At 47.0% G+C, this 12,123-nt stretch overlaps 2 protein-coding genes across 2 annotated transcripts; one reads left to right on the plus strand and one right to left on the minus strand.

The window, feature by feature from the left end:
- Positions 1–3,907: 3,907 nt before the first annotated feature.
- On the plus strand, positions 3,908–4,494 carry PV05_02594 (uncharacterized protein; the record flags this gene model as incomplete). Its single annotated transcript, XM_013463174.1, has 2 exons — positions 3,908–4,045; positions 4,132–4,494. The coding sequence occupies 2 exons, from the start codon at positions 3,908–3,910 to the stop codon at positions 4,492–4,494; spliced, it is 501 nt and encodes a 166-aa protein (XP_013318628.1).
- A 3,047-nt stretch (positions 4,495–7,541) lies between these two features.
- PV05_02595 (uncharacterized protein) lies at positions 7,542–7,902 on the minus strand (the record flags this gene model as incomplete). The annotated part of the gene is made up of 3 exons (XM_013463175.1): positions 7,542–7,630; positions 7,682–7,802; positions 7,861–7,902. 3 exons carry the CDS (start codon positions 7,900–7,902, stop codon positions 7,542–7,544), a joined length of 252 nt encoding a protein of 83 aa, XP_013318629.1.
- Positions 7,903–12,123: the final 4,221 nt, after the last annotated feature.

Below are 12,123 nucleotides of genomic sequence, written 5' to 3' on the forward strand. Positions count from 1 at the left end.
GACGATATACGTGGAGGCAGTCAATCGGACTGGCATCGATATAGGCACGAAAAGGGAAAAGGGAGCTAGACTTAATAGGCTAACTCTATACAATACAGTGTAGGCTTTACCTTTTATTATTCTAATCTAATGAAACCAATAAGATCTACACGCGTATATAAAGAATCCAGGCTCGAGCGCATAATCGACGAACACCTAGCAAGGTCGAAGTATTTAGCCCGCAGTACCGTCGTTCGCTATGGCTGAACACTATACGGCTTCAAAAGTCTCCATTATCTTCCTGTATACCTATATACCGTAGTATACATCGTTACCCGCATTATAGGCGTTTTGGTTTGGGAGATAGTACGCAGCCATTATACGGCCTAAGCCAGTTAGCTAGGTCTCTTCTCTTATTGTCTAGTAGGCTTGACCAATGTCGCAGATTTCGACTCCGGCCAATATCTCGCCTACGTCGACGTTGACGTTACGTAGCCATTTAAGATCGTTGCCGATGGTATAGCCTACGAGGCAGACATTGTTGGCCTATACCAGCAGGGGCTGCATAATCCGGTGTATACGCCCGGTAACGTCCTCCTTCTTGACGCGTTCGCTACAACCAAACAGAAAATTGTCCACCTGGTTATACCGACCAGCATTGTACAGGTGAGCATTTTCCTCGACGACTAGATAATAACAACGCTCCGAAGTGCACGGCTGGGATAGATGTGCCCAAGCAATGCCGACCTCCAAGACCTCGTCGCCCGAGGTGGAAATTGCCACTTCGAGGTCGATCGAGAGGATGATACATCCTCCAAGCGCGGATTCCTTGAGCGCCTTTAGATAAGCCCCAGCCTGTTCTAGCACTCTTTTTTACTTCTTCGTTATTTTTAGTTCGATATCGACGACGTCAACCGTACCATCGAAGGAATATCCAGAATCCGTATCGAAGAGAGAGATAAAAGCTACTCGACGCGTTAATTACTACCCATCCATCGCCTTAAGTGGTCTAGGATATAGACGACTTACGCTCGTTGATCTTTTACATCACTACGCCGACGGCGAGCTTCTTTGCTTATGACTTCTTTAGTGCGCACGCCTCAGCCGCCAGTTTAGGGCTCCCGGCATCACTACCGGTCTTTACCGACACTCGGGCTTTCTATACTCCTTCCACTTCTCCTTGGTCGATGTAGACTAGGTGGTAGTAGGCCCTTTTGTCCATAAGGTTCTTTAGCTGAGAGAAAGGATGGTCGGCTATAGTGGAAGGGGCGCGGGCAGGTATATTTAAAGATATGACGGTTATATCGGGGTATAAAAGGGTTACTAGGTTCAAAAAATAAGAAAGGTTATGGAACACAGCAGAGAAATCTGAAGAGAGGGTGGGAGTGCCTAGGGAAGTTAAAGACGCGCGGTCAGATATGCAAATATGGCGGCTAAAACGGTGGCCTTAGCATACTGATATGCTAGACCTCCAATCCCTCACCTTCGGACTTATGCTTGGTCGAGGTGTTTTTGTCGCCCTACTTATTACTGCCTAGCCACTGGACGAGATCTTTAACCACGAGCTCCCGGATCTAAAGACTTCGACGACGACAATCGCGCCAATTGAAGTATACCTTAGCTTTTCACGGTCGAGGCGGTTTGGTGGCTCAATAACCATCAAAAAGAGTAAGTGGCGACGATAAATTATTAGAGGGACCTCGAGTAGGCTATATCTAACTAAGCGTTGTACAGAGCATCACGGAAAAATATTCTAGATATCGATCTCTCCGCCCTCGCCTTAGATATCAAGACCCTCTGTAAGCGAATCCCAACTACCTTATATATCCTCGAGCAGCTCGGTCGTCGAGCCGTCAAACGTAGCGTTAACGCGCTACCCAACGAAAGATGGTTTAAGTACATCGAGGGCAAGGAATGCTCCGTCTTCCGAGATTTTTAGGCGACTTAGAACTACGTCGATAGTACTATCCCTTTAAGTAAAGGTAATAGTGTAAAAAGATATCTCTATGGGCCAGTCTAGTCGCAAAACTTCTGCGCTATTGACTATCTTATCTTTACCAGGAATATACTCGATACCTAGAGAGTACAGCTCGACTAGGTGACACTAAGCCGTCGACGAGAACTGCCCTTACCTAGTTAGGTTATACGGAGGGTATCGCTAAGGAAATAGGGTAACCTTAGCATCGAGAGTCGCGGGGCGGCTAGGGACACTCTTCGAACCGCCCTGCACAACTACGACCCGGACAAATTCGGACCTACGCCAAATCCTTTGCCCCTACACAGCGTAATCGATACCCTCCTAGCGGGTTTGCCCCAATGTTCTTATATATGCGCGCGGGTAGTCTACTGCTACGACGACAAGGTCCGCTGCGGCGCAGCCTTGGTACCAACCCGACGGTTAAGCATCACCATTTCAAGCCTCGCCACCAACGACTATGTTTTAGAGCTATTCTAAACTCACCAGTCTCGCTAGCGACCCACTGAAGGTTGCTCCAATGTAGATAGATGTACACGGACGTAGATATCGATTTTACAAGTCCTCGATCGAATGCTACCCACTATAATCGTCCACCTTGCCGACAATCTTAAGGTAACCCGGCACCGTTAACCTTCCGACCCGTTTATGCCATTAACGCTAAGCTACATAGACCGCCACCGTCAGTACACTAAGATATCGTACTATACTTAGGGTACTATTTTTTAGGCGGGTCGCGGTCGAGGTTCACACTTTTTCGCGGTCTAGAGGGTTAATAGGGCGTTCGTACTCTACGATAGTATATTTCCTAAGGGGAAGGTACGGGAAATCTAACACTGATGGGACTTTACTAATTAAACGGCTCGGTTATATACTATCTTCTATCGCGTCCATACTTAAAAGGGAAGGATAAATCGATACCCGTTAAGGGACGGAACAAGTTGTATTGGCTATCATTATTCACGGTACCATAGTACTATCCTACCTAATTTGACCGCATTTCCTTCTGGGCGGCCCTGATCCGATTATTGTAACTCTTTTGAGTAGAGGTAATTGATCTGACGATTGGCTGTGATTCTCTTCCATTGACTGTCCCATTAACCATATAACCTATAGTACATCGAGGCTTTTTGCTCTATTGCTTATAGGTCTTCTTCTTATCTGCCTGGTTCTTATCGGCCTTGTTCTTGCCTGCCTTGTTCTTTCCTGCCTTGTTCTTGCCTGCCTTGGCCTTCTTGACCTTAGTCTTCCTGGCCTCGGGCTCAATTGTTCTTGCTCCCATTGCACGAATTCGTGCTGTTAACTATTCTAACGTCCTATGTTTTAAGTGTATCGGAGGGTTATATTGGATCTTGTAATATCGTGAGGGACCTTGCTTACGCTTTCGGTGGGTTTTCCTACTTATATGCCTATTAGCCTCTACCCTAGGGGATAACGAGCTATGGTTACTTCGTAAGATATCCTTTATATTGATTTCGTGGGTTGCCGCGGAGCTGATTGTGTAGAAATGAATGACAAAGTAGCTTCTCTATACTAGTATAGCAGCACCCCCAAACTTTTGGAAGGCTTAGCGTAGCGTCGCGTAGGCCGCCCACCCAACCACTTAATCACCACAAACAAAAGAAATATAATAATAATCGCAATTTCACTCTTCTTCCCTCCTTCCTTAGTCCATCAGATCCTTCATCCCTTTGTCTCACGACTACATTACGATGGCGAAGAAAGAATAGTGTCCGTGGTGTCCTGAACCCTTATACACTCGAAATTTAAGTCGTTATATCTAACGCAAATACCCGGAAATCCTAAAACGTCAATTCAAGGGCCAACGCCTAAGGTGCCGGTCATATCGACGTAGTTTTATCAAGAGCCAGCTGAGTAGACATATTAAGCAATATTACGAGCACGTCCATCTAGGCCAAGATATCATCTACGAGCTTAAGGTCGACAGTCAGAATGCTGGCTCCGAGCGCGCGGCGTCCACCACTACTAAGCCTGCCTTTGCGGGTGACTATCTCCAACTTTGTCGGGCCGCGCAGAAACGGGCATATCGCCAACTACGTAACCTACAACGGACTATTGGTGATAGCAGCGGTAACCGACTCTCGCGAGAACTACCCCTCTATCGGCTAGCCATAAAAAAGGCTTTCCTCCCTATATATATCCCTTACAGCGAAAAGGTGGCACAGGCGATAACACCGAAAAACTTCGATACAGAGGCACGTAGTTACGACCTAGTGTACACGTCCGACAAGAACGCGTATACGCTGCTCAAGAATGGTACGCCGATGATCCCCATACTGATTCCAAAGGACCTGGCCACCTATGCACCACACCTACTCCAACTGAATAACTACCTCGACTATCTCAGCACCAAGCTAAACATCGACGTCCACACCTACGAAAGAGCGGCCGAAGGCGATAACGACGTCCTGCCCGAGCCTATAATTGGCTCAAAGGCTATCGAACTTTTCCGTGCCGATTCGGAGATGCCCTTGAATTTCCTGAACCTCCACTATTTTAAAGCGAACCCTCAGCCCTAGTATTTCGCCCAAGAGTCCAACTACCAGGTGATGAAGGTAGTGACGGGGAGCCAGGGCGCCGAGAAAGAGGTGGATTCCGAACCTAAGGATCTATCCAGCTGCGAGGGGTTTCAGATCTGCGGGAAGAAAGGGGTTTTTTCTATGCCGTATATAGACCATCACGGGGTTATCACCGTTATTACCTACGACGAGGGGGAAAAGCTTTGGCTAACGTGGCCGCACCTCGAGGATAATGAGATCGCGGCATAGGTAGAATCCGAATAGCTCTGTCCGAACTAGCGCCTCATAGCAATCCTCCTACGTCCGGGAGATACACTCGTAATCCCGCCGGGTCGTATCCACGCGCTATATTCGCTCACCGACGTCCTGATGACTAGCACTATACATTGGGACACTAGAAACCTAGTCTAGACCATAAGGTAGTCGCTGCTCAAGCTTCGATACCCGTCCACCACGAACGAAGATCCGGCCAAAGAGTTTGTCGGCAAAGCTAGTGTCCTCGCGACCCTCTGGTAGGAACGACGGCGGCCGTGGGATTGGGGCTCATCTAAGGACCAGGCCAAGTACAGCAGATTGTTGGAGGTATGTTTTCTTACGCGCACGGTTGGTCCGGACCACTAACGTTTGTATCAAGAGTACAAAAAAGAGTTAGCGCGATATAACTGCAAGAACGCCTATTCCACCAGTAGTTACCCTTACCGCGCGTTGAGTGTTGTATATAAACTTAGCATCTGCCACGGAACAAAAGAGGGCAAGGGTAAAGGGTAAGGGAAGGCAAGGGTATATCGTAATTTAGTGGTTGACTACGATATCGTTGTGTAGAGAGACTTGACTCGAATATTTGGAGAGTGACAGAGGGAATAACTTGAAGTTCGTTCACTCTAGTGTATTGATAAATATAATACCTTGATATATTACGTCGAACCTTTCTAAAAAAGCAGCATGGCAGGATTATCTTCCCGCTCGATAGTCTTCCCGCTCGATAGTCTTCCCGCTCGACAGTCTTCCCTCTCGTTTTCCCTCTTAACAATCTCCCCTCTCGTCTTCCCTGTCGATAATCTTCCCCTCCTAAGTCTACCATATTAATATGATAGGCTCCTTAGCGTACTTCCCTCTGATTCTGTCCTGTTCCGTATACCAATATACCCGAATATTTTCTTAACACACTTACTCGGCAGCCCTAATAGATTGGTACGACTAATGGTGCCATTTCTAGTTGAAAGTGTTTCGCGTCCACGAGAAATTTGAAACAACGAGATTTTGTGCTTAACGTCACTACTACGCAAATAACCGCCATTTTACTTTGGGGTGTTTACACTTCGACATTCAACCACCTTACTATACCATCATTCCAAGCCTACCAGGTTCTTCCGGCTCGGTCGGCCTAGCAGTCAGCCAGTGATTATTCCTTTATCTTTATACCAATATAGGTCCGAAATTAAGCGGTAAGTTTAACATAGTAATATTAACATATAAGGATAGTATCCTATCGAAATGCGAACTGACCTAAGCCACAAATAGTCAGAGAAGAACGCCCTCTTCGACGACGATAACGATAACTCCAGCACGTCTAGCACGTCCACTAGTGGCTTAAATACAAGACCTTCGTCGGCGTCTCCGGCCATCGAGGCTCGAATCAACTTTAAGTATTAACCACGTATAAATCAACCGACTTTACTACATCATATACTGAATATCTACTAGGTCGCCATCGATAGGTACTTTCTCCGTCTTCATCCACATCCGCGTTGTCTTTTCACAGTCTTTATCTCTCTAACCCGGCTACCGATGAAGACCTATCTACGGACATAGAATCTAAGACCCTTTCTACTATATCTATTCCACGTAGAAATCCCCGGTCATCTACGACCGCCAAACGTTGAAGTGAAAGGGCCAACGAGACTACCATCTCCCGCAAGAGCAAAAAAAGAACACGCAGAGCGAGTACCAACTCTAGGGAAGAAGCGCCCACCGGGAAACCGGTAGGTCCGGGTCGGCATTCAGCACGTCGGGGCCCAGGTCGACCGCATCCGCAAAAAGCGGAAACGCGAAGTCAAAGCCCCCAGGCTAAAAGAGAAGGTATCGGGCAAGCACGCTAAAATTCAACCCATAGAACCAGTGGAAGGCTAGAGGGAAGGCCATAGAAGCCAGCAACGAATCAAGCAGAATGATCAGCACCGACTGAGCATAGGGACTACAATCCATCTAGAAAGACACCGGTAGAATCGACCGAATTACCTCTATTTAGCACATTGCCTTGTCCATTGCGCGTGTCGCTGCATACAGCACCAAGCACGCAGCACCAAGCACGCAGCATCGAGCACGCAGCATCAAGCATGCTTGCTTTCAAGGGATGCAGTACGCAGCATGCAGCACGCTTTCGGTATACACCCAGTGATGTGCTTTTAGGGAAATAGATCGGGCAGAAAGTAGGAATTACATTTCTTAGGGAGGTCCATTTAGTATAAATTACCATTCAGTAATACTAGTGTTCTTCATTCGGCCCTTTAAGGACGATATTTCCAACTACTAGAGATAGAGGCGTAAATTGCTTATTCGAGGTATGCCATATACACTTTGCCATAACTAGCCGTACAGTTCTTCTTAATCTTCTTAGATAGCGGGGCCAGGTTCATAAGCGTATCATTGTCTTAAGCAATTCTAGCTTTCTTAGAGCTAGACTTTAAGGTAGAGGTCTTCTTAGAGCTTAACTTTGGGGTAGAGGTATTCTTGAAGCTAGACATTAGGATAGAAGTCTTCTTAGAGCTTGACTTTAGGGTGGAGGTCTTCTTGGAGCTGGACTTTAGGGTGGATTTCGCCGCAGCCGTAGCCTACATCGCGTCGCTATCGCTGTCGCTATCGCTGTCACTATCGCCGAAGCTAGAGCTAGAGCTAGACATTAGGATAGAAGTCTTCTTAGAGCTTAACTTTAGGGTAGAGGTCTTCTTGGAGCTAGACTTTAGGGTAGAAGTCTTCTTAGAGCTTAACTTTGGGGTGGAGATCTTCTTAGAGCTGGACTTTAGGGTGGATTTCGCCGCAGCCACAGCCTACCTCGCGTCGCTATCGCTGTCGCTATCGCTAGAGCCGGAGCTGGAGCTGGAGCTTATCTCGACAATGGCGCGCTTAGTCTTGTTCACTGTTTAGAAGTTAGTTTATATTCAATAGGACAGTGGGATTTTCGTCTCACTAGTGACGGTTATCTTAATATCGCCATTGGGTTCAATAACAGTGGTTAACGTCTTAGTCACTGGAGAGGTGCTCTGACCTAGAACTCTTCCCCTAGCAACTTTTGCTCCAAGGGAGCCTGCCTAAAAAGAGTTTGTTAGCAAGGTGTTCTATCTCCACTAGACTAGGGAGATAACTCACGGCGACCTTGGACTTTCCACCCTTAATGGATTTAGGAACCATGGTGGCGTCACGGTGGAAAAGCTCCTGTGAGATAGAAAGAGGCAATCGATATGATAAGAGGAGTAGTGCGAGTGATAGTGGAGGATAGTTGGTGGGAGAATATTGATAGGGAGATGGCTGTTAAGACAATGGGGTAATCTATAAACGCTAGGTTAATCTAAAGTAGTGAGAATAGGTTGATCAAAAGTAGTGAAGACTAGATTGATCTAAAGTGATGCCCTACTGCCGCACCGTAAACAAATGATCGAATCACGCTTTCAGCATACCGATATACTAACCCCCAAAATCCTTCTGAATTTCAAGCTCCCAGTATCCTGAAACGCTTCTCTATCGCGACCCATTTCTCAACTTCCCTTGCCTTTCTAGACACCACAACATTACATTGGGGCCCTAAACGTCCGGCACTATCATTCCACCCTTTTTATCCTTCCTCTTGGTCAGTATATACTTTGCCCTTCTATTTATCGTGCCACTAACGGCGTATCAATGTAGGGCCTTCGTCGAAAATGTCGGCCTCGCGCTCACCTCTTCCTTTCCTCGTGCCTAAGATCGAATCCAAGAATACCATAATCGAGAAATGGGCAGCCAAGACAAAAACATACGACCAGGCCTCCTTAGATAGGGCACGATCGATCCTAGAAAGCCGAAAAACGCTGCCGCAGCTACCAACGAAGCTATAGATAAACATTTTCCGTCATCTACAGGATGACTTGACTACCCATCGCGGCGAACAGGTAAATTTTGCTAACGGTGCACTCCGCCGGAGGGTCTGGCGCCGCGCAGTGCTGTCGGATCCGATACTCGATCGTTATCTGTAGAACAACTGTCTCTTCACACTGTCTGGCAAAGTCGTGCTGTATATATCGCTCTGAGACCTTAATCTCCTTCTGACCGGGGGCCTAGCAAATACGTAGCACGTGATTATCGCCGCCGTGTACTTATCGTCTCGGGTAGGCAAAACTTGGTGTTTGGATACGGTCGACTGGTCCGTGGTCAAGTGGATTAATGGCATCGGCCGACGAGGCTTTCAAGTCCGTTTGGCGGTGTCGGACATATCCAATATTGAAAAGTCGGTTGTTAAGCAACTATTCTCTCTGAATTGCGAAATCTGGGTTGACTTTGGCACCTCTGAGTCTCTGCCCTGCTTCGCTACGGGTGAAGCCCACCACAAGGAGTGCCTCGTCCCGGCGGTACAACGAGCGTACCACCTGGCCCGCAAGCTAGGGTAGGCAGTCTAAGAAGCTAAGCGGTGCCATGTCTAGCCTCGGTCTATCTTCACACTCCATGATTTGCAGAGAATGACCTACTTCTGCCAGCGCCAAGCTCCTATCGCAATGAAAATAGTCGCCGACCGCATTCTACCCGCCCTGTTGAACTACGTAGCCGATAAGCGGTCGGCCAGCGGGGTCTATATGGACGTGAAGTATAACTGGCCATTAACTGACGCGTACTGTCGTCTAGCGAAGGGTTTTTGGTAGTACTCCGCCTGCTACGATGAACGTACTATCGGGTACGGTGCCGACGGTACTGAGCTTCCTGCACGGTTGGATCATTGTGGCACGGACACGGGAAACGAGGAGAAGAAGCACCAAGAGATCCATTTCTATTGTAGGATCACATCCTTTCGAGTAGATAGCACTTGTATTCCAAAGACGTCGATGAATGCTCGGCGCGTCACGCGGCGAGGCTGCGCCTATATTTGCATTCTAAGGCACTGTCTACAACAGCAAGGCCTTGCGTTCAAGGTATTTTATTATATTGATCTATCTAAAATGGTATTTCCTCAACCTTCTGGCCTGCTTCCTACCGAGGTCGTTTTCCTCTACGAAATGGAACAAGTCACCGTTATCCCAGGGTAACGCCTCGACCGTCTTGACTTACTAGGCATACTAGTATAGTGAACTAGGAGAGGGAAGTATATCGGGGAGTCTGCTATATTAGTATGGTGGACCGGGAGAGGGAAGTATGTCGAGGAGTCTGCTATGTTAGTATGGTGGACCAAGAGAGGGAAGCATATCGAGGCGGCCCGGTACTTCTACCATCGTCCCTAAAGCCAGCTTAGTAAGAGAGTCCAAGGAGTGTTTGGGGTTAAGCGGGAATACGTCCCTTACGGGGATCTACAAGGAGACCACTATCTTACACACAGAGCGGGAATATAGATAACTGTTTTGCAATCATTGATCTGAATAAGCCCTATGGCATTCTAGGTGACTGAAATTACACCAAGAGATACGCGTTTATCCCTTCGTCCCAAAAGACTTGATGCCTAGCTCGAGGAAATGTGACCTTATCATCTGAATAACCCGTATCTTGAATTCACCAGGCTCGTATCATCTAGCTTTGTGTCATCCTTATCTTGACTCAAGCCTTCTTAGACTTCTTGCCTTTAGGGGAAAGCTTGGACTTCTTGCGACGTTCTTGCTTCTACTTCTTACGACGTTCTTGCTTCTCCTTCTTCAAAGCTACCGCCTACTTCGCCTCCAGTTTGACAATACGCTTTTAGGCTTAGGCTATATTTTCGAAGTAATAATGGACCACCTCCTTAGCTATAGCAAGCTCCGTAGCAATAGAGTGTTTATCCTCATTAGATAAGGAGTCGATGGTCTCGTTACTAGTGTCACTTTTACTAGTCGCTTCTACTTCTTCGGAATCGGTGTCGGAGTCGGAGTTGATATCAACCTTTTCACGACGACGTTTGATATCTACAACTAGAGGCAAAAGATATTAGTCAACACGCTTTCAAAAGGACGGGTCTCTATAGTACCGCTCGCTTTGGTTTTGGCCGAGCTAGTCTTAGACTTATCCGGGGTAGAAGACTTAAGTTTTTGCGTAGTGGGGGACTTAGAGGTAAGAGTCGTGGACTTCATCTTGATGGGAGTAGAAGTCTTAGACTTCATCTTAACAAGAGTGGGAGTCTTAGACTTTATCTTAACGGGAGTAAGAGACTATTGTTCAAGTTAGTCGAGATAATCCATAAATAACGCCTAGGACGCACGAACAATATACTTCGCCTTTAACTCGGCGCGGGCCATAGTTAGAGAACTTGATTGATGCTTAGGGGAGCGTATCGTATATTTTGGCGAGAGATGGAAATACGTAAACAATTTGGGATCTCCGTAAATTGAGCGGTAGGGTGGGAAACCGAATGGTGAAATGCTTGGCAGGGCATACTGGTATAGTAGGCTCACTTTTCGCGCACGCCCAAATTCGCTCACTAGCCAACTATCATTATTCTCCTCTCCCTTCCACTATCAACGGCCATTGCTTTATGTCCCGATCATCTCGGCTTCGCGGTCTCGACCGAGACATTACCTAGATATATTCTTTTGAATTCGCGCGCCTTATAGGATTGCTAGTGATGCCCGGAGAGCCGCGGCTACTAGAATACTAGACTCTATAACGAGACAGAACTGTAGCGTAGCTCAAAAGCGATAGACAACCTATCTTATACGTTGCAATCCATACTTCAAGGGTCCGCTTTCTAACTATTCTAGTTCTATAATCCGTCTCCTTAAGCACGGGCACTATCAGGCCTGCGCGGACGTAATCCCCTACCGCGACGACACCAAGTATAGCGAACATCAAAGCAAAAGCACGATACCAGGTCACCAGGAGCGAACTAGAAGCGAATGGTTCCCGAATAGGGAAGACGAGGAGACCAGAGCACTGAGCCCGGTACGAGACGGGATCGCACAATATACACCGATGCTTCCAACACTTGTGTAGCCGCCGAGGTTAGGCGCCATTTTTGGAGGGATCACGTTTAGTAACGACGAGGAATCTGAATCTATCGGCACCACGAGAGGATACGATACCCAGCTTTATAATGAGATCGTCCTTAACGATAAGATAAGATAGGGAGGTTAGACCGATACTAACGAGAAAACGGATACTAATAACGGGACCAATGCTAAGGAAAAGGTAGATTGCAGTAGCGAGCAGTCGGTCACCGTAGATTGTAAGAATAGAGGAGACATTTCGAGTAACCTATAAGTACGAATTCAAAAAGGGAATCCGGACGGAGAGATCTTACCTGAGTAGTAGATAAAGAATTTAGATCCGACGAGAACTACTTTATACGTCGTGGAGAATATAGGTATAGTTCGTTTAATTTATGCAAGAGCTATAGCCTTGTGCTATCAAAACTAGCTACTCTCTCGACGTACTCCCCTACTCCTAAGTCCTTAATAATATCTGAAGGGCTGTGTGTTAACGTGTCTA

Source organism: Exophiala xenobiotica (assembly GCF_000835505.1).
Source record: "Exophiala xenobiotica strain CBS 118157 unplaced genomic scaffold supercont1.2, whole genome shotgun sequence".
In the NCBI taxonomy this organism is placed as follows: domain Eukaryota; kingdom Fungi; phylum Ascomycota; class Eurotiomycetes; order Chaetothyriales; family Herpotrichiellaceae; genus Exophiala; species Exophiala xenobiotica.